A 26,016-nucleotide genomic window follows, 5' to 3' on the forward strand; every position below is an offset into this window, starting at 1 on the left:
GTCCGAGGCTGCTGTTGTGGCTTCGTAACAAGTTGTTTTCCGTGTAGCTTTGTCACCCTTACCCAAACCCCAACCTGGAGGACCAGTTGGTACAATTTGTCCCGTTTTTACGCGTGGGAGACTCGCCTTCATCCTTCTCCGTCTGCAGCTTTTCGTTAAGAAAGAGCTTCCAGCGGTCACCACGTGGAGGTGGAGATAGGGTTTGGTAGTAGAGCTGTTGGTGTTGATTCAGCAGGCATTTCCCAGGTTTTATGCTCCATCGTGGGTACCAATCCATGTTTCGCCCTGGGAGCTATACTACCCTTTGACCACCTCAGGCCTGTGCTTCCGTAAATGTGCGGTGTAGCATATCACAATTAGTTACATTTTTTTCAGTTCATAATGTAAAATGAAGTGAATGGTCCGAAAACCATAATTTGGGGCCAACTTTTCAACATTTAACATGCTTGTCTAGTAAACGATTTTAGCTGGTGCCATTTTTCTTGAAAAATTGATGACTTCTGCTATCAGCGGAGATCCACTGGTTTATTTTGAATTATTATGGACATAAGAGTTTGAATTGTATTAGGTAAGGGTGCAATGTTTCGTAATGCGTGACATTCCCAATCTATCATTGTCCTTGTTATCATATCCATAGAATTTTTTTAATTTATGTTATCCATTTTAATCTTCTTCTTTTTATTTCCAGACATTCCGGGAACTGCTTCTCAGCTTGATAGCCTTGAAACGCCTACCCGACGAGAAGGCTCAGGCTCTTTTCAATATGCTACAAAATAATATTTGCTACGTATTAGAATATCGTGAGACAATTTTACATTTATTGATTGCGTTCAATGAAAGTCACTGTACAAAGTAAGTATATGACTATACGTAAGTCTCCATGTTTTATTTATCATAAATTTGGGACGTTTTCGTTAGAAAGGAGGGAACCGCGATTATTGAAGCAGTATGCTGGAGAGGTCTGAGTTTCAGAAATTCGGCCCTCATTCTTATTATGTTTATGCAACCTGAAACCAAATGCGTAAATTATATCGAGTTATTTATAATTTACAGTGAACCACAATTCTATTAATAAAAAATAAAAATATATTTCCTCTTAAATATGTAATCATTAATTTACGAAGAACATTGCTTTCTACAAAGGAAGCAATACCATTCCATCTATTTTGAGATAATGTGGGTGTGATAATTACGTTCCATTTGTACTTAATTATAAAACCATTACGTGACTCCGAAAATAGGGACATTATTATTGGAAGCTTTAGGTGGTACGCATTTACCATACATTGATATTTCTTGCGACGAGTATATACATAATTCTTGAAATAATTCCGACCCGTAAACCTGAAGATTTTCTTTTATAAATTGATTTTTTTGACTAAATCAAATATTTTACCTCCAAATTTTTTTTTTCTCGTGGAGTATCACTCCTTTTTCTTCTACTTTCCTTAGGCTTGAGTAACCTACAAGTATGTATACCGCCCGCCTCCATTTTACATGATGTTCCATAGTATTGGGAATAGCACAGAGCCTTGTGAAATATCCGCGGATACAATATTCTCTTTGAGTGAAAGAACGGGTACGACAATGATATCGTATCCGTTCTTTCCTCGAGGTAGATGTTGTCAAAAGCAAGGGATAGTTGCTAAACCGAAAGGGTTTCGGATCATCATTAATGGAAAGCAGTCATAAGCTACGTCAGCATTTTCTCCATAGTTTTCCAGAGATACATATATGCGACGATAAGATTGTTCGTCGGCTTACCAGCTCTGGGTATCAACACAAATTTGTGTCACTTCCATTAGGTTGTTCCACATGAAATGGTCGATTTGATATTAAAATTTGAAACGGCTGTAAAGCTTACAAAAATTTATTTAATTAAATAGGTGCCAATCGATTCAAAACACTTCTACCAGCGAGATACAGGAGCATGTACGCCAGCTTCGTAGAATTCCAATTTTCCGGTGTTGATAAACTCGTCGAATGCAATTTTGTTGGTCTCTTCATTCCTAAATTGTTTTTCCACCAAAAGATTATCCAAATGCTTAAAAAACTGGTAGTCGGTTGGCGAAAGGTCCCGTGAATATGGTGGACGAGGCAGAGTCTCATACGTTGTTCTGGAAACATGAGGTCGTGGATTGTCGTGAAGGAGTATCACACCATCTCTGTTGACTAATCTCGGCCGTTGAATACTCAATTTTTGGTGCATTTCCTCGAGTCGGGCACAGTATTTCTGTGCATTTATCGTTTCTCCAGGTGCCAAAAAAGAATAGTGGATAACTCCAGCTGTAGACCACCAAACAGTCACTATTACCTTCTTCGGATGGAGGTTCGGTTTTGGCATATGCTTCGGTGGCTCATCAGCATCTAGCCATTGTTCTCATCTGCGAAGATTGTCGTATAATATCCACTTTTCATCAAATGTCACTATTCTGAGCAAAAAAAGGGACACTTCTGTTACGGGAGAGTAAAAACTGCAAATTTCCGTTCAAAGCGTCATGTTTTGCTCCGAAAGGGCATGCGGAATCCATTTGTCGTTCTTTTTCACTTTTCCAAGTTGTTGCAAGTGCCGGGAAACTGTCGAATAGTGCACGCCTAGTTTCTCTGCAATGTCTCTCACAGACTGACGTGTGTCGGATTTGACTAGCAAATGCAGTTCGATGTTGTCAATCGATGGTCCTGGATGTCCACGTGGTTCACTTTGAAGGTTTGCGTCGCCTGACCGGAATTTTTCGAACCACCACCGTGAGGTTTGTTCGCTTACCGTATCAGCTCTAAATGCGCTGTTAATGTTCCTGGTCGCCTCCGTTGCGTTATGACCGAGTTTGAACTCATACAGAAAAAGTATACGTTCTTGGCTTTTTTCCATCCTTTTTAAGGTGCGGTTTTGTGTAAACACAAAACCTTATTAAAATCGGTTTACTGTCTGTCTGTCTGTCCGTCTGTCTGTCTGTCTGTCTGTCTGTCCGTCACACGCATTTTTCTCGGAGACGGTTATAGCGATTGGCACAAAATTTGGTAGAAAGGTGGGAACTGTGAACGCTCACGCATATAGTGAGTTACATCCTTTTACGTCGAATTTAAGGGGGGGTGCCCGTACATGCAAAAGGGGGGTGTAAATTTTTTTTTCATCAAATATAGTCATGTGGGGTATCAAATTAAAGGTCTCGGTTAGTACTTTTAGAAGCCGGTATTAGTTTTGACATTTGTTGAAAAGGTGGGCAGTGCGGGGGGTTGAAAGTGGTAATTTTTTTAACGAACCCATTCTCAGAAACTACCCAACCGAAAAATCTAAAAAAAAATCAGGGGGCTGCCACTTTTTGGTGCCTAGGCACCGAAATACCCTCCATACCGATACCTGTTAAAATAAAGTTAATAATAGTACATTAGTAAAATTTTTAGTAATTGACAGGAAAACCCCCCTTAAGTTCACTCTCGAATCACAAATTTTTGTAGTAATATAGGCTACAGCATAGAGCATGATTCTGCCAAATTTAGTGAAAATCACACTATTACTAACAAAGTTATACTAGGTCAAAACTGTCGCTTCTCTGCAAATTCAAGACTATGAATGTAAATATTACTTGAAAGTGCAAATTTTCACATAATATATGCATATTTTACGTGCTACATGCTAATGAGACAAATGCACACTCAAATCTCTTTATAAAGGAAATATCCAAAACCTTTCATACCTGAAGCGCTGAGCTTCCGGTTTCCCGACTTGTTTCCTTTTTATTCACTGTTATCATGAAATGAAATGACTCTTTGATTAAATGTAGGAGTATTTATACTTCATTATACGACACCGCCAACTAGTGGTGGTGTGATAGAGCAAAATCGCAACTAACTTCACTTGATTGCCAAATCAGCCATTTCATGTGCAACAACCTAATATAATGCAGGCTAGATCTTTGTAGTATATGCTCCGCGCAATAAATCTGTGTGACTTCTTTAACGTAAGTTTGAAAACCTCATTAGGTTTGCCCTTGGACCTAAAACTTTACTTCCTTATATCGTGCTGTATATTTTCAGCAGCTCTTCTCTATTACCATGTTATGTTTCTGGTGGTAGTTAAGATCCCTCTCTTGCTGAGGGAATATCCCCCGAATGACTTTCAACAGGAGGTTAGTGTATATTATCTGCAGGAAAGTATGGTTGCAGAGACCTACCAGAAACTTACGTTCGTCTGTGAGTAGATTCCCTTCAAGTATTCCTCTAGGCTTCGTTATAGGCTTGTTCTGCCCTTTTGAATCATAACATTGATTCATATCCTGTTCTTCAGAAAGTTTTTTCTATACCGGTGCCTGATTTAACCACAACTTTACGAAAGTTTGCTTGTCCATTGTCTGCACTGTATTGTTTTTAGGCTTAAGGATTTCCTACAGGCTTTAGCTGGAAACTATGGATAATTGAATGGGATATTGTGGGTGATCCTCCTTAAAGTGCTGAGACATGTTATGCACGAGCATAGTGCTTTATAACTGGACAATATTCTCATTTTCAGCCGGTACCAATATTATACACAAATGCACAAAAGCTAGCTAGGTTCCTAATGTTTCTGCTACTCATGAGAAATTTGGACCTCGTGCAAAGTCTAATCTGTGATTCATATATTATTGAAGGGATTAGGGTTACTGAGCGGGAAATATATGTACATCCTGAGCGTCCTCAAAAATTAAATTAATTTTATTTTTTTCATTGCCGTTTAAACTTGTCAAAGCACCGGGTATTTGTGCTCGCAGCAGTTAGGATTCACCTAATTTATCTTTCCTTATATCCTTTGTTCAACATAAATTCAAGGTTTGTGCCTCATATTCTCATACCTCCGGCATCGAATGTTTGCACGCTTTCGCGAAATATTTATACATGAGTAGGATCATAGAGAGAAAATCCGGCCCTGGGCGAAAACGAACCCCTCTATATTTCTAAAACAAAAAAAAAACAATTTTAATAAAGTGTTTCATGGGCCTCCGAGGAAACTTCCTGCTTGGAGCGAATTACCCGCGCCCCCTTCCTTTCTTCAGCCAGGCTGATATTATTTGGATTGATAGAGATTCTGTGTGCTAAGTGAAGATCAGGATATATGTATATAATGAGAGAGAGTACTGAAAAGAAGCTACCACACTCGTCAAAGCGATGTGACTAACCTCCTCGTAGTATGAGAATATCCAAGCGGTGAGCATGAAGTCCTGCCGCTCTATTCATGTGGAGGTGGTCTAGGCCTGCCTTAAAAAGGAACTTGAAACATCCGAGTTTTTTGCAAACCATTCAATATCCTGGTTGTGCGGCATCTTTGCCTACGTCATCGCTTCATCTGAGGTAGATCCTACCACGTCTTCTTACCTTGCCGTAGAAATCTCCTTTATAGACTTTCCGGGGTGAATCATCTTAACCCATGCAGATTAGGTAGATTTTATTAATAACCAAACGGTCGTGATATCACGGATAGATTTCTTTGCCATTTATGCTCGTGTAAGAAGACAACATTTCTTCAGAGAATTGTGTTCTTGGAAGCGGCTTCTTGCTAAGAATTCAAGTCTCTGAGAAATATACGAGCACTGGTTTCGGTATCATAACTGTTACCGGTTGTGATTTTCCACCCTAGACAGGAAAAAGCTTGAATTCTCTCAAAGCTGTAGTCTCCGATCTTTATTGTTTTCAATTGATCAGTGTTATTGGCTGTTGTTGTTTTGTTTATGTTTGGTGCCGATATGGCCACCAAGTATTATTTTTCGTCTTGTCTTCAGTAATGTGAAGCATTGTGATTTTATGTCGCCTGTTCAATCTGGACGAAGGTAGTTTGCACATCCCGAGATGCTCCTCCTTTTGTGGAGATATCGGTAACATAGGCCAGCAGTTGGGTGAGTATGAAGAGGATAGAACTTCTGGCACTCACCATGCATCGCCAATATTTTTTTCCAGCGCCAGAGTAACAAGGATGTGGTTGGATTATTCCCTCTCCTTGGACTATTATTGATGTTGCTTTTATCTGGTCTCGCTCATTGATCTGGGTTACCGTAGTCACTCTTATGACCATGTACAGTTTTACTCTGGTTATGAAATCAGAACCGATGAAGTGGAACAACGGATGCCTATATTTCAACAATTTTTTCAATATACTGCCCTAGAGCGAAAATCTTATCTGCTTCTGATTGCCTGGAGTGAAGCCTCTTTGTCATGGGGTAATGATATTCTGAGCGTATAACACGATCGCATCCATCTATCCGCTTTTGACAATATATGTTTCTTAGGTTGACGAATCGCACAAACTTTTTCTTTCAATGTTTGGTGCACAGTTAGATACTGGACAGCTACCTCACTCCCCCTTGCCCCTCAAGGGGGGAAATCAGTGCGAGTACACACGATTTCAAATTGTTTTGCCCTTGAGCATGAGCGAGATGTACCGAAAATCCGATCAGCTGTGTTTGACATACTGCCCGGACTTGCCAATGTATTGGTGACATTGGCAAGTTGTTGCTCATGTATAAGTGAATACGTGAAACAACTTTTTGCTATATGAGTGAGCACGCCGTAGTACCAGAATAGCAAAAGCTCACCGATCTCTCTCTTACCAATACGATTTGACGAAAATTATGCCTTTTCCTTGTTTAGCGTCTCTGATGTGTACAGATAAGCTTCTGCAAGCACATTTGCAAGTGGGGTCATTTTTGTAAGGGTACTGCCTATAGTAGATCTACTGTGGTTTGGTGGTGGAAGCGTTTGTCCATTATCTTCAGTTGGCGGGGCCATTCATCAAAATAATTAACCCATCGCTCCAATATGTTCATACGGTGAGGAAATCAAATTTCCCCTTTTGGCAACATAGAAATCAAAGTGAACATGGTTTCGATCTGCTGACTCGTTGTTAAAACTTCCACGCGAATTTTTCGTATATTTTTCGAGTTCACAGCCTTGTTGGTTTTCCCAGTCTTCCATCTTCTGTAAAGTCTCTGTCCCGCTCGTTCCAGTTCATAGTGCGTCTCTGCACGTTCTCGCGTTCTTTGAGATTGCTGAATTACCCGGTATGCAGAATTCAATTATCGAACTAGTCGTTGCTACTTTTTTGTGACTATTTCCAAATATGTTGTAGTTGCACCGGTGATAACCTTCGTCAGGTAATTGTGGAAGTCTGTTGGTAGACTTTATCTCCAAGATCTCTGATAGCTGAGGTTATTCTAGCATCCAGTTTCCTTTTGTACTTGTTACGGACAGCATTTCAAAGAGATACGGATCGGAGTTTATATTGATCACCATTTATATTCACCTCGGCTGGGTGGTGGTGGCGCTTGATTAGTGCATGGTCTACGCCGTTTGTGGTAGAGTTATTTTCGAGCAAATTAGGTATTTCCAATGACCATTTCGTGCTACACTGCTAGTTGGATGATCTGGAGTCCGTTGTCATTTATACATTTAAGAAACCCATGTCAACCATGCCATCATATCGGCTGACTACGGGTCTCTCTTCTACCGTTGCAATTTCCCGGTAAGATTTCGATTTCAAATCTGGAGCAAACTTTGAGGGTTCATTGCATTACGTCATAGAAACTGTCCTCCGACTCTACAATTTTCCCTGCAGGGCCAGTAGTGTTTATAAGATTGATGCTACGAAATTGGTTTCGCAAGCGCAAAATACCTAAACGCTCGCTTATATTTTCAAAGACAGTTACAGAAGGTTTCAATTTTTAGGACTTTGCACTATTCCATGCACATAGTATACTGGATGACAGATATAATATCTGGTGCAGTCACTCTTTTTCAGGAAATGGATACCTGTCCTGTGCATTTTTTTTAGCACAGTGATACCAGCCATATATTGGGGGGTACTCACTGGCTGCTGGGCAGCTTTCGATCTGTACGTGGTTGTATTTATGATGCAGACCAAGAGTTCTTTCATGGCTTTGTAACAGCTGCTTTTTTTCTGGTACAGTTATTAGGCATACAATAATAATCTGGACGGTCAGTTTTTTTCTGATCTTCACCCCGAGAGACTCACCTTGATTCTTCACCGTCATCAGTTTTGCATTAACAGATTTGGTAGCGGAGTTGCTGGTGTTGATTTAGGAGACGTTTCCCAAGTTGTGTGCCATATTGTTGTGTATGCTTTAACACAAGACCTATGCTACCATTGATGTATAGAAAGGTGATCAACCTTACAAGACTGTTTCCATTTCGAAAATCCCTGAGCAAGCATTAGTTGGTTCTGATGGCTGCTGATCATATAGTTTTCAGATTTGTCTTTGAGAGGGTATACTCGAAAAATAGTCGACAAATGGCCGCGAATCTTTTGTAACTATAGACTTAGCAATCTTCACCAACGGGTCAGGCATGGAAAGCGGATTCGGCTTAGGGGTGATGCCCGAAAATTAACTATGAAACTGGTCTGATACGATGAAAGTCGCGGCAACCCTGGACAGCCTGGACCCTCTGCAGCCGAAGTATTCGACGGCGATTTTATCGAGGACGGGTTTATGCAAATCCTTGCTTTATTTGGAGTCCTGAAGAGTTCATGGAGTGTTAGTGTTGCAAGTGTTGCTCGTTGTGCGAGACTATGAATATGTCAGCATCTTGCTAATGGACAGGCGTGCAGAAGATAGCCGACCTGCGCTGGTTGGCCCACCGAAGAGGTCGAGTAGGATTGTGATAACCATTTTCTGAATGCCCCTCTCGAGGATTTGAATTTGTTTTTCAAAAGTCCACAAGGGAGAAAAGTTTGCCTCGGATCTCTTGAAGGAGGTCCACGATGATTGGTAGTGGGTATTGATCCGAAGTAATATTGGCGTTTAGTCGTCTGTTGCCACGACCTGTCTGCTTTCGGAACGAGGTAGATAAGGTTGGGCCACTGGCAGGATGAGGGTCGCATGATACCCGTGTCTGAATTGGCCTCTAGCTGCTTTTCGATGACCGTCGATGAGCCTACGGGGACAGTTGAAAATCGAAGAGCATCTGGTGTGGATCTCATGTTGAACGGGAAGATCAGGCGATGAAATAATAGTTCTGGACGGCGAGTGTATGTTATTGAGCTCGTTCATCAGAGTTGAGTATCGGAGGCCGAATTCCCCAAGCTGTGTATTGGCCTGTCATTACACGGAAATACTGTGAACGGTTACCGGGGCTACTAAATTGGATCTTGAAGTGATGCCAGTTAGCGAGTCAATCAGTTTCTCTCCTTTCGCATCTATGAGCAAGCCGTGATCTGACTGAAAATCTGCGTCAATAATCGTTGAGTGGATGTTCGCGATGATAAATCACCAGAGGTGAAGTCGATGCTGGTAACGTGGCAACCTATGCTGTCTAAATCAGAGGTAGTCCTATTGGCTTACTGATTGGAGGATGGGCAACTGCAGCTGTTCCTGCACCTTTGTGCGTATACACTAAACGTCTGGTGATACCAACACCTGTTATGACGGCTGGATCGGCTATTTTAGAGGCTAGCTGCCTTGCTTGGAGAGTGTCTGCGATGCGTCCGTGGATTTGCACCATGCTGAGAACCGGTATTATTGAAAGCATCGTGTGTTGCTGCTCCGTCGCGACCATATTGCACCGATCGAGAAAACTGGACATGGCTTCCCATTGCTTTGGCCGCGGCTTCGTCCACGCTGTTAAATGGGGATATCATTTGAACAATTTTGAACGCCGCAACATCTCCGGTATTACGCAGAATCCTCGAGAAACCACGAAGTTTGCCATTGTTACGTTAGTATTATATATTCCTTATTCGGTCTAGGCGTTAGGATGAGTTCTCCTTTTCGGGTTTTCTTGATCCTTGCGAGTGCTGGATTGTTTTTAATCTTTCGCAAGATCCCAGAGTAACTGAGGCTTCCCTTACTTTTAATGATAATTACGCGTGCAATGGGCTTGTGTAGGAGAAAACATGCCTTCAACAAATAACCGCACCTTTCCTTCCATTTCTTGAAAATACTTACAAACAGAGAATATTAGAATGGAGCATTTCACAAAGCGGCTACATGCTTTCATGGTTTTCAAGTTTGCGTGCTGTAGCGTGACTTAATCCATAATTAATTACTTATTAAATGTAAATCCCCTACGAACATTGCAAGGATGTTGTCAGAGAGATTTACTCCTGATAAAAAGCATGTTCGTGAATTTATTATACATACGTGTGGTTTTTCGATGGAATAAGTGATTTTTGCTTGTTAAATGTCCTTATCCGCAAACAAATCTCCATGTTTCTCTCTTTCATTTCGACAGGATCGTGAAAAGAGTGGCGTGAAATGGGCGTGCGTGTGCACCACAATGAAAGAAGATTGTTATTAATTTAATTTTTTTCTTTCAACTTTGCTTTGATGTTTTTTTTTTTTTGAAATAGCGAAAATTCGTGTGCCTTACTTTGGTTTACCATAAACAAGATACTTTGTTGTCTTGGATGCTATGTTTGCGGTTATTATTATGCCGCAGTGGTTCTTCTTCTGGGAAGCCTTATCCACCTGTCAGGTACCTATTAAGACCGATTGTTGGAGGTTTTACTTGTTTATCTTGTCTTGTAGAAATTTGTCGATTGCTAGGAAAATCGGGCCACATGTTTAATTTCAAATATTATAAATGGGAATTTGGAAAAATCTAAAGATATCGTGTTGGTGTCCTTCCATACTTCATGGTCGAATGATCAGTCATGGGAATTTATAAATACGACAAAAACGACTTAATTTTCAGGCAAATTTATTATCTCCTTCAAAATAACAACTATCTGAAGCAATGCAAGTGCACCAGCAAAGTAGGCTACCAAAAAGGATAGATTGTAGCTCTCTCCTCGCATTCTGTTTTTTTTTTGTTTTTCGGCTTTGGTACGTCTACGAAGCACAACTCGTACGATTTTTGATTTGTCTCCATGTCATGATCGTAGACCCAAGTCTCATCACCAGTAATTATGCGTTTCATGAAGGTTGGGCTACTATTTGCCTTAGAAATCGTGTCCACAGCAATCGTCTTCTGCACGAAATTTAGGTCTGTTGGGACGAACTGGGATGCGACACATTTCATACGCACATTTTGGTAGAAATGCCAAAATGTGCTGAGCGATTCCAAATGCAATACCAAGTTCACTAGAAATTTCTCTTCGGCTGGTGTGACGATTTTCGAGCACCGCTCTTCTTACTTTGTTAACGTTTTCAGTTGAAGTGTTTGACGTGGATTGGCGTCTGGAACGAGACAAAGCCTCTATCTTTATAGCACTGTATGAGCAAGTTTTCGGCAAATCAGACTCCACAAAGGATTTTGGCAGCATTTTCAATAAGTCAGCACACAAAATTTCAAACAAACTCTTTTAAGCAACTGACTGTTGTCATCAGATGCCAGGCATGATGTATTGGCGCGGATAAGGTGGTATAAACTTAAAACAAGTCGGGAAACCGGAAGCTGGGCGCTTCAGGTATGAAAGGTTTTGTTTGCTTCTTCTGTGAGTATATTTGAATGTAGAACTGTCTCATTTGTACGTAGCCCGTTATGTATATGCATTTAGCACGTCTGACTACTCACTTTAGTGTGATATTGATATTTAGTTGCAGTAAATTTACACGGTAAAGTCAACTTTGAGCTACTGTAACTTTGTTACTAATAGTATGATTTTGATCAAACCTGGGAATAATATGCTCCATATTATATTTTATACTACTACCAACTTTTATAACTCTAGGGTAAACTTAAGGGGGGTTTTACTCAATTTCCCCAAAAATATGGTAATATGCTATTATTATCTTAATCTGAACGGGTATCGATATGGAGAGTACTTTGAGGCCTATAGAAGCAGCTTCGTGATGTTTTCAGATTTTTCTGTTGGGTAGTTTCCGAGAATGGGTCCGTTAAAGAAATCATCACTTTCCACCTCTCCCACTCCCCGCCTTTCCAACAAATCTCAAAACTAATACCGGCATCGAAAAGTACTAATCGAAACCTTTCGTTTGATACCCCACATGACTATAGTCTGTGAAAAAAAATGTTACACCCCCCTTTTACATGTATGCATTAGAATCCGGAATCGTATCATCACTTCCAAGCCTGTCATCAAATATGTACTTGGGGGTGATGATAGACGGAAAACTCAATTTTAAGCAGCACATAGAGTATACTTGTAAAAAAGCATCCACCACGAGTATGACTGTGGCAAGGATGATGCCGAACGTAGTTTTAGCGGGTAAAAATCCCACACTCTGGCGCGCCCAGGTCAGAGTCTTTTGAAAACAAAACATTGAAAAGAAAACAGAAAATAACCGGTTTTGCCATGCGCGGTTCATTTAAATTGAAAATTACTGGTACTTTTTGATTATAGGGATCCTTTGGAGCCATGAAGATTGGATAAAAGTCTGGAGTGGTCAATGGCATGTCTTACTAGATAATGATCTGTGAGGTGGGTCTGCAATAATCTCAGCGAGATTGCCATTCTCCTTTAAGGACTATGGGTAATGGCGATGACGAATAGTTTTCTGATAATGGTTGGCTCCTGTCGGTGTGCTGTTGTCTCCACGACTTTCCGGCAAGCTTGAATTCTCCCTCCACTGTTTTGCGTCATGTAGCGCTAGTACTATCCACTCGTCGCTCATCGACAGTGGGTTTCATTGCATGTCATAGCCACCAGTGGAGTTATCGCTCTTTGTTAATGTTGGACTTTTTCACTGCAGCTTCCGCCTTCTGATCAACAAATTAACATCTCATTCAAGGATAATTGAAGTCTTACCTTAACAGCCTCATATTGTGAAAGTTGTGGGAGCAACTCGGTATCTACAGAAATCGTTATTGATTGATTTAACACGGATGATACGTTCCTCTCAACTGAATAAAACTTGTACAAAAACACATTTTGATTACGCAGCGTTTTCTTTGAGTCTCGCGCTAGTTCGTTTATCTTCGTCTATCTGCGCCTGCGCAAGAAGTGTTTATAGATCCGTTTACATTTGCCCTCTCGCTTCGCATTATAGATACTCCTATTATCAGGTTTGACTTTCCCGATAATACGACGACATACACAGTTGCTGGTGAAAGCTTGGAACCTTCGAGTGGCAATGGAAATCACTTGCCATGCGTATCTCCAATATAACAAGACAAAGAACATAAGAATAAAATAGTCTGAATTTGATCTTGGTATTGAGATGACTGCATTTTCCCTCTCTGGTCCACGGAAGTTCGACCATAAAGAGTGAGAGCAAACTGCTCTCCATTTGGTCTGGTTCGATATCAAGTGGATGCCTACTTAAGATTCCTCAATCCCTAAACAAAAATTGTCTAGCTCCGGCCAAGCTTTGGTTCGAACTGTGGGCGGATTTACATTGGATATAATTCTATCCTTGTTGTGTTTTACGAATTATAAAAGGGAGCACCAGTGAGCCACTTCGGTCACGCTACTCCCAGCGCAGGGGTGAGGCAGCGTTTGATGAGTTACCTCTGCCCTGGTACGAAACCGTAACCGTCTTCGTCGCTCTTTTCATTTTTTAAATTTGGGTGTTAACCCAAAAAGAGGACTCCGTGGACCATAAAGAGTGAGAGTAAGTGGACCATAAAGAGTCAGAGTAATTTAACCCAGTCCGGCATCGAGTGGATGCGGAGTTAAGACTCCTCAATCCTTAAAGAAAAACCTTAAGAGGTTCCCGTTCCCGTTCAAAACTGAATTGCTTTAGTTTTCCTGTACTTTATATCCAATTCCTTCTAATAATGGTTGTTAGACAGGTCACAATCTGAACGCTTATATAGTTGACTGGTTAGATTACGGTGTTCAGTTTATCACTAAATTCAGAATGATGGGCGCATAGTGTGAGATTCTGCTCGGTTTTTGTCTATAACGCCATCTGATCGTGTCGTCTTTTGACTGCCGGCAGGTTGAAGATCTCACACATTTCTTTTGTGATATGATTGCATGTAAATAAAAGCTGCTTTGGATAAACATCACAACTGGATTAACTGGATTACCGCATATTCAGCTTGTCTGATTTAAAACTAAGAGAATCTCCTGTCGATTCTCAATCGCTATCTGAACTGAGAAAAAAAATGCGAAAATTATCTTGAATAATCTGGGTCTATCCTAGCTTTTCAACCAGGGGGTTTCCATATTTCGGTATGGTAACTGGTTTTTGTTCCGAGGAAATTGTTACTATAACCAATATAGATCTCGGAGCACAACCCTCGCCGTTTGAAGGTTGTCAGGAATTTCACGTCCGACGGGTCGCCCATCAACTCCACAGCCTTCGTGAGCATACATACAAAAATGCAAACGCACTCGTTCAAGATCGTCGTGACTCTACCGTTTGGTATCCACTTTTTGAAAGGTCTATTGGAGTGTAAAAATGGTAGACTTGGAGAAATTCTTACAGCATTTAAGTTGCTAAGCATGCTGGTCCCAAGCCCAGGTAAAGGAGGAGGGTTTGAGGCAACGTACTCTGTACTATCCTCAGTAAAACAAAAATAAAATGCTGAGATCAGGGATATAAATAGAGTATAGTTGGAGTTATTCTACTATGCTAAATCCTACCTGATCTCTCTTGGTGACAGGCCCCGCGACAGGTCGACCAAGAAAATGCATAGAATGTCGTTACAAGCATGATGATCGGATTAAGTCACAGGCCTGGGAGAAATGCTAGGGCGTCCACCTCAGTCGACGCGGCAGGACGGGCCCCGGTCCTGTCGAGAAATGGGCAAGGGCTCTTGACGCATGGACGGCGTCAGGACGTAAGCAAGTTAGTCCGCACACAACGAACAAAACAAATAAGTGTCTGCACGCTAAATGTTGGTACCCTAACTGGAAAGACCGAGGAACTCGCAAGAGCCCTTCGGAAAAGGTGCATTGACATCTGCACTCTGCAAGAAACCCGATGGTCTGGTTCCAAAAGCTGCGACATTGAACGCGAACGCGGTAAAAATGGCTACAAACTTCTCTATTTTGGTAACCCACACACTCAATATGGTGTTGGCATTGCCATCTCAGAGGGTTTCCGTGATGCCATTAAAGAAGTCGAACGATTTGATGATCGGCTGATGAAGCTCACCATTATATCAGCTGATCGCACTATTCACTTCTTCACCGCGTATGCACCACAGACAGGTCGACCTGATGCCGAGAAAGATGCCTTCTGGCAACTTCTCGATGAAAAGACTTGTCACGTGCCTGCTGACGATTACATAATCATTGCCGGCGACCTTAATGGTCATGTGGGTGAAAAGGCAGATGGTAACAGGTGCCATGGGGGAAAGGGGTTCGGAGCGCGCAATGAAGGTGGCGAGCGTATAATCGATTTTGCGGACGCCCATGACCTTGTACTTATGAATACATGGTTCATCAAACGATTGTCTCATCTTCCCACATTTTATAGTGGGAACAATAAAACGCAAATCGACTATATTCTCATAAGACGTCAACATTTTACCACTGTCACTGATTGCAAAGTCGTTCCCTATGAGACCATCGCACCTCAGCATCGGCCGTTGATTGCTGTCCTGCGAATTAAGCCACCGATAAAACGGCGTGAGGAACGCACTGGCCCGCCGCGCATTAAATGGTGGCGATTTGGTGAGAAGAATGAAGAAACGGTCTCACTCATACGATTGCCAACCATTACGAATGTGGAAGAATCATGGAACCAAATGAAAGACACGATCCACAAAGCGGCCTCTGCAACCCTCGGGGTCACCAAGCCGGGTAAGCGGTACATCAACCGAGGTACTTGGCTTTGGAATGATGATGTTGAAAAGAAGGTCCGTGAGAAGAAACGCCTCTACCACAAATTTCTCAACGATAAAACGCCTGCTAATTGGCAAATTTATAAGAATGCCAACCGGGAAGCAAAGAAAGCGGTCGCTGTCATCCGAGCGAACCATTTCAACAATCTTTACGATAAACTGGACACTTGGGATGGCGAGAGAGATCTGTATCGACTTGCTAAAAGCCGTGACGAACGCACACAGGATATCGAACACTTCTGTTGTGTTAATGACAAGAACGGTACTTTGCTTACCAACCGTCGAGCCGCAACGGATAGATGGCGAGAATACTTCGAGCAGATTTCAACTAAAGAATTTGCTCATCCTCCACTTCCACAATCATTGCCGACATTTGGAGCAGTTCCACCAGTCAGCGCAACTGAAGTCGAGGAGGCACTAAAACAAATGAAATCGGGGAAAGCAACAGGACCTGACGACATCGCATCTGAGCTGTGGAAAGCGAAGAGCTGGGACCCAACACTGTGGCTCAGTGAATTCTTTAACCGGGCTATTCAGGAAGGAAGAACACCATCTGACTGGCAAGAAAGTACCACTGTTCCAATATGGAAAAAGAAAGGTAGCCCAGCAGAATGTTCAAATTACCGTCCGATCCGGTTACTTTCCCATACCATGAAGATTTTTGAACGCATTCTTGACAACCGTATTCGCGAAATCGTTGAAATAACCGTGAATCAAGCCGGATTTGTCAAGAACTGCGGAACTACTGACGCAATACACGCTGCGCGGTTACTCATGGAGAAACACCGTGAGAAGCATCGCCCTCTTTACATTGCCTTTCTGGATCTAGAGAAAGCGTTTGACCGTGTACCACATGAACTCATCTGGTATGCTTTACGACAACACTTCGTGCCAGAAGAACTCGTGCGCTGGGTTCAATTGCTCTACCACGATCCGAAAAGTAAAGTTCGAAGTATGGCGGGTGTATCAAAACCGCTTCGTGTCTCTGTTGGAGTTCATCAAGGAAGTGCCCTCTCACCACTCCTCTTTGTCCTTGTTATGGACACCGTCACACGGGATATCCAACGTCCAGCGCCCTACACACTGCTTTATGCAGATGATGTTTTCCTAGCATCTGATAGCAAAAATGATCTCGAGCTACTTGTTCAAAAATGGAATGATCGCCTCATGCAACACGGTCTCAGATTGAATTTAAACAAAACTGCATTTTTGACGACCGATCCCCATGAAACAGGCACAATCACTGTCAGCGGCAGTGATCTGCCCAGAACTGAGGGATTTAAATACCTCGGGTCAACGCTATCAGCCAATGGAGAGCTGCGTTATGAAATTGCTTCACGCATTAACGCAACCTGGATGAAGTGGCGTTCCACAACTGGTGTCCTTTGTGATCGACGTATCAACGAACGTCTCAAATCTAAAATTTACCGCAATGTCGTCCGTCCAGTCGCTCTCTATGGTTCTGAGTGTTGGCCGACCATAAAAGACAATGAACGGCGTCTCGCGGTAATGGAGACGAAAATGCTACGTTGGACTAGTGGCGTCACACGTTTAGATCACATCCGAAATGAGGATATCCGCGATCGTTATGGGGTTGCACCGATCGTGGAAAAGTTGCGAGAGAGGCGTCTTCGATGGTATGGTCACGCAATTCGTGCAAACGAGAATTCACTTGCAAAGATTGGTCTAAACATCGAAGTCGATGATAAACGACCAAAAGGCAGACCTAAGCAACGGTGGCTTGATACGCTGGATGGGGATTTGAAAGCCTCGAGATTGCACCCAGATCAGGCATTCGATAGAGCCAAATGGCGAAGCCGATCACGACGAGCCGACCCCGCTTGTGAACGGGACAAAGGCTGAAGAAAAAGAAGAAGAAGTAAGGCATCAGTGCAGTTTGTTCTATATTGCCTTTGCCTGGTGATTCAAAATCCAGTATCACAATTACGGACTGTAGTGGCTCTGCCATGCACGGTATTCTTATATACCTCTCGGATAATTAGATGGGTGACGTGACTCGTGATCACTGACCGTGAAATCTCCTAGAACCACTGATACTAAGAAAAAACTACGTCAGCGATAGTGCCCTCCCACTAGGAAAGTGTTATCGAAATTTAAAACAATGAGACTTGTCTTGGCGGCCATGTCCAAAATCTGTGTCCCTCGGAAATCTGGTTGAGGGATGCTCTGACGTTAAAGTCTCCTCCGACTAGATGTCTCCTTTCCGTATTTCTGTTTTTCAAGGCAACGAGTCTAATCCGAAAAGCGGGGATAGACTCGTTCAGTATGAGGTATACGTAGAAAAAAGTCACTTCCGCACAGTGAACCCAAACGAAACCATCCCCACAAACATGGGCCCGCACTCGCAAGTTAATCGTATTTCTCTCTCAGATGGCAGCAGTACTAAATACATCCTCGTACCACGATGGTAAGCTCCTATCTTGGTACTGCTCGGTGAAAAGCAACAAGTTAACTCTTCTTGTGCTATCTGCCCCATCAGGTCGTGAGGAGTTGCATGTTCTTGAATTTTCTGCTTTTTGGCTTTCTGTAACTCTTCTTTGAAGGCCTGGCCGGAATCGAGAATGTGAGCCATACTTTCTTTCACAATCCACAGTCCTTGCAAAGAACACATCATTTTGCCGATTTACCAGTCCTCGCTTTGTACCCATGTTCATCACACTTGTGACACAAAGTGCTCCTGTCCTGCCCTTTACAAGCTCCTGTTAAAAATTCATATGCCCGCAATTAAAACAGCGAATTGGAACTGCCGTGCCTTTATTCTGCAAATGATCCACCGGATCTTTATTTTCCCACAATGGAGAAATTGGCTCGCTGGCTTCTCAGCGACATTGACCAATTTTTGTCTTCTTGAGTTGACAGACATAAATCCCCCGTTGGTTCGTTTGGTTACCACCTCACGGAATTCTTCCAGCGTCATTATCGGCAGCTTCCGTTTGTCGATTGTTTGTCCCTCCTGCACTGCATTGTGTTTTGTGCGACTAGGGGATGCACTAGAGATGTGGTTTTTTCCTCACCTCCGTTTCCGCTGTATTCCAAGAGTTTCGCTGGTAGGGAATAAGAAGCAATTTTTCCATCTCTGTTATATCATTTTCATCTTACATGGAGATGTGTTGCCTGAGCAGCAGCTTTCATTTTCCATAGGACCACCCCGCATTTCTTGAGGAGCCCTTTTTCCTCTATTCCTCTTCCGAATGAGGTCCAGCCAGGTGAGATGACTTACGTTTACGCGGCTCTTTTTTCTCGACAAAAGGGTGTCACACAGCTCGGAGTTTGCCATGGCCTCTCATGGCCCTTTTTCCGATCTCGAATTCGATGGCGTCTCTAATTATAGTTTGGGTTTGGCAAGCCGGTATATCCGCTAGAAAATGCAGTCGGCTTAAATGATCCCCGTGATTGTCTATGCGTGCAGGGAATTCATCCGTGATTTGACAAAAATCCTTATGGGAGTTTGTGTTCAGAACGAGGATCAGCCGATAATCAGGAGTCCATCTCAATTGATCTTGCACTGACAATTTAATGGTGCCATAGCATCGAATATAATTGCGTCCCTGCCAAGGGTATTATCGGGACGGAGATAACTGTAACATTAACCTGAAAACCGTTAAGCGGAGACATTGTACATTTATTTTCATACTATAAGGTACCCTAAGTCTAAATTAACGAACTCGGAGAGGGTCACTCTCCACGATTTTTGGGCTCTTATGTAAGTTTCAAAGAGGAAGGAAATAACATAATGAGAGGAAGACTTGATCCTACTTTACAGTGTCAGTATTCAGTTCCGCCAATATTATAAATGCTAATTTTGTTTTTTTCCTGCAAATCGAACAAGTCGTGGGCACAAGCAATTTCAGGACAAATTTGCATGCTTCCTGGAACCGTTCAAAATAACTTTATTCTCACTTTTACGGTACGTTCGATTTTCCAAGCAGTTTCCTGCAACGAATGCGATTATATCCATTTTGCAGACAATAGTCATTCAGTGAATTGCATACATTACGATTTATCGATATTTATATTGCAGTCCTTGCTTTTAATGTCCCCATGTCGACGTATCGATGCTTCAAGGCTTGAATAGTTGCAACTATGATTCCAGTGTTTTCTCTCGAAATGCAACAATTGTGGAATTTATTCAAAATAAAATAATCACAGGCCGACAACAGTTCACGATTTCATTTTAATTTGTCGGCTTTCATGTTAATTACATTACACTCATCTGAAAATGAGGGAAATCTGCGGTCGCCCTGAGGATCGCGAGGAGGATTCTCATTCGAGCGGGTTTCAATTATGCTATTCAATGGTGAAAATTATTAATTACTATGCACAAATTTCGTTGTTTTTACAGTAATGCATCCATGCGCAATGGGACTAACCATATTTTGGGCGTAATATATGCCCATTTGCGAACCCAAAACTACATAATAAATGTTGTCGGATTGAATGTATCTAATTAGTGGAAATTTTGCAGGAAAAATGTTTAGGATTATAGCGTCGCTCACCGAATCACTGCTGTTTATTCATTCATGGGTTTATACTGAGGTTTTCACAATTTCCTAGAAATTAAAATAACATGCTTTTCAATTTTTATATTTCCAGGTCATACTTGCGTGATCTTATTGAAACAGCAAACATTTTCATTAAATTGATGGAAAAATTTTGTAAAGCTCCGGTAGTCGTACAAGAAAAACGTCGTGGTCGGAAGAAAGGGCCGAAGAAAGTGCAGCAGAGGCAGTCTGGACCAGCCACCGAGGAAACAAACGTAAGTTGTATAAATGTCGCTGAAACTTAATTGTAGTATATTACGATCAAATACAAGTACAATTTACTTAAGTAGCAAGGGGAGAGGGCGCCTGCCCTTCAACCGCTTTTTAATCAACCAATTTGTCGTCCTAAGAATTGCATACACTGGAGCCTAAAAGATGGTTGGATATTGTCCCAAGGGAAAAGCCTATTTCTCGTTTTTATTTGAAAGCTAGAATCCTGCTCCAAAAATCCTGTTCTATTTTGAGCCATCGGTGTAGAAGACGTCAGTGTATCCTGACACGCATTCTTCTGATTCATTCCAGTTTTCCTTTCGTTTTAGGATAATTTCATATCATTTACCAAAGAGATGTATGAGGATCCGAGAATCAGAAGGCATTGCGAAAACTGGATTCAGTTCTGCCAATAACTCTTCGAATGCTCTATTTCTCTTTTTCAAGGTTTTGTGTAAACACAGAACCTTTTTAAAATCGGTTTACAGTCTGTCCGTCACACGCATTTTTCTCGGGGATGGTTATAGCGATTGACACCAACTGGGAACTGTGAACGCTCACGCATACAGTGAGTTACGTCTTTTACGTTGAATTTAAGGGGGTGTTCATACATGTAAAAAGGGAGGGGGGGGTAAAGTTTTTTTTCATCAAATATAGTCACATGGGATACCAAATTGAAGGTCTCCGTTAGTACTTTTTGAAGCCGGTCTTGGCTTTGACATTTGTTGGAAAGGTGGCGAATGCGGGGGGTTGAAAGTGATCATTTCTTGAAGGGGGCTATTCTCAGAAACTGGGCTCCGAAATACCTTCCATACCGATATCTGCTCAAATAAAGTTAGTAATAGTATATTACTATAATTTTTTGTAATTGCCTGCCAAGTGGAAGGCACCTAGCCCAGAGCAGGACATCCACGAAAAATATTTCTTGGAAGCCGCTCTAAGTGATCTATAACCTCCTTTAACATCACTGGGTAGATGCCATGAATTCCAGGTGCTCTCAAGTATTCAAATGATAGTATAGTAGCTCTCGCCTGTCGCAGTTTCCCAATTCCCCTTGCAACACCTTCGTGCAACAACTGCCAATTTTCTTCCTTCCACTTCTGAGTCCCTAGACTTAACTCTGGAGTTCGTGAAAGTTCCGTCCGGTTTTCTAAAAGAGTCGAATTTGGTCAACTCTAAAGAAGTTTCGTTATGAACTTTTTACGAGCCTCTTATATTCACGCTGTGATTTCCTGAAGTTTAACAAGTCTTTATTCTTATTGCTTTTGGTAGCACAATTTAGAAGTCATCTGGTTGATTTCCTGAGTCTTTTGTAGTTCTTGGTTCCACCAAGGAATCGTTCTACCACTTTGGGTTCGAGAAATAGGACAACTTGTGTTCAAGGTATGGGACAGCGAATCAATGCCTGACGAGTGGCAACAAGGCATTATCTGTCTCATACAAAAAAGGGAGATATCACACAGTGCAGCAATTATAGAGGTATTACGTTGCTGAGTACCATCTATAAGATACTCTCCGCTATCTTACTAGGAACATCATTGACCCATACCAAAGAGGCTTCACTCCAGGCGAATCAGCAACAGATCAGATTTTCTCTCTGCGGTAAACGATGGAAAACCTGTTGGAATATGGACACCAGTTCTACTATCTATTCATCGACTTTAAAGTCGTCTATGATAGCATAGCCAGGGTAAAATTGTACACCGTCATGAGAGAATTCGGTATCCCGACGAAATTGATAAGACTGACTAGGCTGACCCTAACCAATGTGTGAGGTCAGATGAAAGCAGCAGGATCACTCTCAACACCATTCGACATCAACAGCAGTCTACGACAAGGGATGCCCTATCATGCGTCCTCTTTAATCTGGCCCTCGAGAAAGTGATCCGTGATGCTGAGGTAAATGTAAGAGGTACGATCCTCTTTAAGTCCACCCAACTACTGGCCTATGCTGACGATATCGACATCATGGGAAAAACGACCCGATATGTACAAACTGCCTTCATCCAGATTGAGCAGGCGGTAATCGGCGCGAGATCTTGGGCTGCACATCAATGAAGGCAAAACAAAGTATATGGTGGCAACGTCAGCACCCTCCAACTAACTAACTAACTAAACTAACCAACCAACAACATCAAACCGCACTGGTCAAACGGGAAGAATAGAGATAGGAGAATAAAACTTTGAAACCGTTGATCATTTCTCTTATCTAGGGTCGAAAATCATAACCAATAACAGCTACGATGATGAAATCCGCGCACGGTTGTTGTCAGCCAACAGAGCCTATTTCAGCGTACAAAAACTGTTCCGCTCAAAACGTCTCACCATAGGGTCAAAGCTCTTACTAGACAAGACAATGGTTTTGCCAGTCCTCATGTATTCCTCGGAGACTTGCGAACTCTTGGCCGCGTTCGAGAGAAGAATCCTCCGAAGAATTTTTGACCCCCTACATGAGGATAAACGATTCCGTAGCCTACATAACGACGTAATCTATGAGCGATACCATGACCGTCAGGTTGTGTATAAAATCCGGCAATAGATTACGGTGGGCGGCTCACTTAATCCGTATGGATGAGGATTATTCAGCCTGGAAAATCTGTAAGGGCAATATCTATGGTAGAAAAAGAAGACGAGGCAGGCCCTGCCTAACATAGAGCGATGGCGTAGGCCAGGACGCCAGACAGCTTTTAGGGATATCGAATTGGTGGACCTCGGCGCAAATCCGGGATGTCTGGAATCCCTTATTAAGGCAGGCCTAGATCGGATACCGGTTGTTGCGCCGTTCATGATGATGAAATAGGACAAGCTTCTTCAAGGCACTCTAAAAGTGTGTGATTTCGAGTTTCCAATTGATCTCCTTTCGCCAAAGGAGTTCTTAGTCGCCTAGGGAGCTTCACTTTGTCGCCAAGAAGTTCATTGAACCTTGTCCAATCGCGCATTTCGTCTTTGTGTGGCAAACTGTTCGCCTGCAATAGTCAGACTAAATTCTAAGTAATGGTAATCTGAGAGCTCTAAGCATCTCTGACAAGTTTGGAATGTAGATTGTTAGACCAATTACTTCAGGGGGAAAGAAGGTACCTTACGTTGGTGGTCATCAGGCCAACTGAAGCGATAAAATCAAGGAGCTTCTCTTCTCTTGGGTTGTATTTGCTACTACCCCAACAAATGTGCTGAGTGTTAGCATGACAACTTGTTAAGAGTTCAAGGCCACTTGTTTCTGCATACACTACTATAAAGATTCATAGGGTGAGTAAGCAGAGCCAACTATGACGTTTCTGCTCTTTTCATTAATCTGGTTTTGTAAGTTAATCGCAACAAGGTCCTGGGAACAGAATTGTCTCAGCATGGTTGCCTCTAACAATTTTGTCATCAGGACGCAGGCTCTCGGTCTCGAGGATCTCCCATAGAAGAAGATCTTAGTTCCTTTTACTGATCCAATACCACAGAGACGAACTCATGGCCTTTATACCAGAAATATATAAGCACGGTTCTGCAACTTAGCCAGCTTGTTGCCAGTAGATAGGAAGAGGCTTTGGCATGCTGCAGGTTAATTTGAGTAACTTTTATGTTTGTAGACATAAGTGTTGTCTAATATGAAAACTGCAGCGAACTGAAAAGTCTGCTGGGTCCAGTGTGGATCTCGTCTGGGTTACCAGGTTGTCCTCGCGTTCCGCCGAAATTTCAACTTTCTTACGTCCGATTTCTCTGGTTATCTACGCATTTGGTTGTGTAGCAACGCCCATGTCCTCATTTTCAAGAACTTTGCCTTCTTTCGCAGTGTCTTCTGTTGTCGTCAGCTGGGAGTGCTCACTGGTACAGGATATCCGTTCTGCATGGATCAGTTTTTTCATACTAGAATTAGATCAGTTGCATCCACATCACCAGTTTTTCTTTTTTCCGCTTTTCCTGGTAGATTCAAGATCCGTGCCTCGGCCATGCCTGATTTCTCAGTTGCCGGTGGCTTCGAAGTCTGTGCCTCTTTACCATTTGGAGAGTTAGAATCCACCCTCATATGTTTTTGGACACGTTTAGTGTAGTAGTAAACTACCACAGGCATTAATGGGTAGAATTTGTGTATTTAGGAAGTGTCGATTCTGCCGACAGCGGCAACGAACTGGAAGTGGCTCGACGCATTAACAGCGCTAGATACGCTTCGCTGCCCCTGTTAAATGTGGAAATGTTGTGACATTAAGTTCAATTTGGGGCTGTTCTGTGCTAATGTTCTTTCTGTCTTGTTATATGGGAGTAGCAAATGGAAAGTGACCTTCGTTGTTACTCAAAAGGACCAAGCCTTTTCACGGACACTTTTCTGCGTCGTATCATCAATAGCTGATTCAATCAAGCCCCTTTTTAAGGTTTTGTGTAAAATAAAACCTTATTAAAATCGTCTCATGTCTGTCTGTCTGTTTATCTATCCATCACACGCATTTTTCTCAGAGACGGGTCTAGTGATTGGCACCAAATTTGGAGTAAAGGTGGGAACTGTGAACGCTCACGCATACAGTGATTTACATCTTTTAGGTCGAATTTAAGGAGAAGTCCCCATACATGCAAAAGGGAGGTATACGATTTTTTTTCATCAAGTGTAGTCATGTGGAATGAATGAAATGAAAGGTCTTGATTAGTATTTTCCGAAGCCGGTCTTAGTTTTGCCATTTGTAAGCAAGGTAAGGAGTGATGGGGGTCGGACCCATTCTCAGCTACTACCCAACCGAAATATCTGAAGAAAATCAGAAGTCTGCCGTTATATGGCGCCTAGGCTCAAAAATACCTGCCATACCGATATCCTTTCAAATAAAGTTAATAATAGTATATTACTATAATTTTGAGAAATTTGGTTCAAAACCCCCCTCAAATTCATCCTAGCACCATGAAATTTTGCAGTAATGTGGGCTATAAAATGGAGCATGATCCTACCAAGTTCGGTGGAAATCGCATTTTTACTACACTACACTACTACACTAACAAAGTTATAATAGTTCGAAGTTGCAGTTTCTTTGCAAATTCAAGACTATGAATGTCAATATCACCCGAAAGTGAATACTCTGACATAATATATGTATATAATACATGCTAGGTACTAATGGGGCAAATGAAAACTCAAATGTCTTTATATAATACACAAAACCTTTCATACCTGAAGCGTCCAGCTTCCGGTTTCCCGACCTGTTTAATGATCTCCATCTCCAAAGTAGATATAAAAAATAAAAATAAAAAGTGAAGTACGTAGAATTTTTAAAAAATAAAATGGTCTCAATTTGGAAAAAAAATGAGGATTTTTTTACCTAAAATTTAATCTAAAATCCTCCACAAAGTAGTCAAATTTCAGGCAATTGAAAAATCTTATGCTCTTGGCTAGAAAATGTTATTATAAAGCTACCGTTCAAATTAGAATTTGGACGGTTGAAAATTGGGGGCGCTAGATTTTCGACCAATTCGAAAACGCGTTTAAAGTTTCGATTGTGAAAATATTAAGAAAATTCATATTCTACTTCTGACTGCGATGCTTTTGCATAAGTAAGTCTTCGAAGGGAACATGCTTACGCCGCTTATTCTTTATTGG

At 41.9% G+C, this 26,016-nt stretch overlaps 1 protein-coding gene across 1 annotated transcript in view; it reads left to right on the plus strand.

Moving 5' to 3' along the window:
• The window catches only part of LOC119651054 (protein timeless homolog), a 543,993-nt gene that overhangs the window by 50,793 nt on the left and 467,184 nt on the right, over positions 1 to 26,016 (plus strand). Inside the window, exons 7-8 of the mRNA XM_038054383.1 lie at positions 689 to 852; positions 20,296 to 20,458. Coding sequence (XP_037910311.1) covers positions 689 to 852; positions 20,296 to 20,458 — 327 coding nt within the window. The remainder of the gene's footprint in view (positions 1 to 688; positions 853 to 20,295; positions 20,459 to 26,016) is intronic.

The sequence above is a fragment of the Hermetia illucens genome, chromosome 3 (genome assembly GCF_905115235.1).
Source record: "Hermetia illucens chromosome 3, iHerIll2.2.curated.20191125, whole genome shotgun sequence".
NCBI lineage: Eukaryota > Metazoa > Arthropoda > Insecta > Diptera > Stratiomyidae > Hermetia > Hermetia illucens.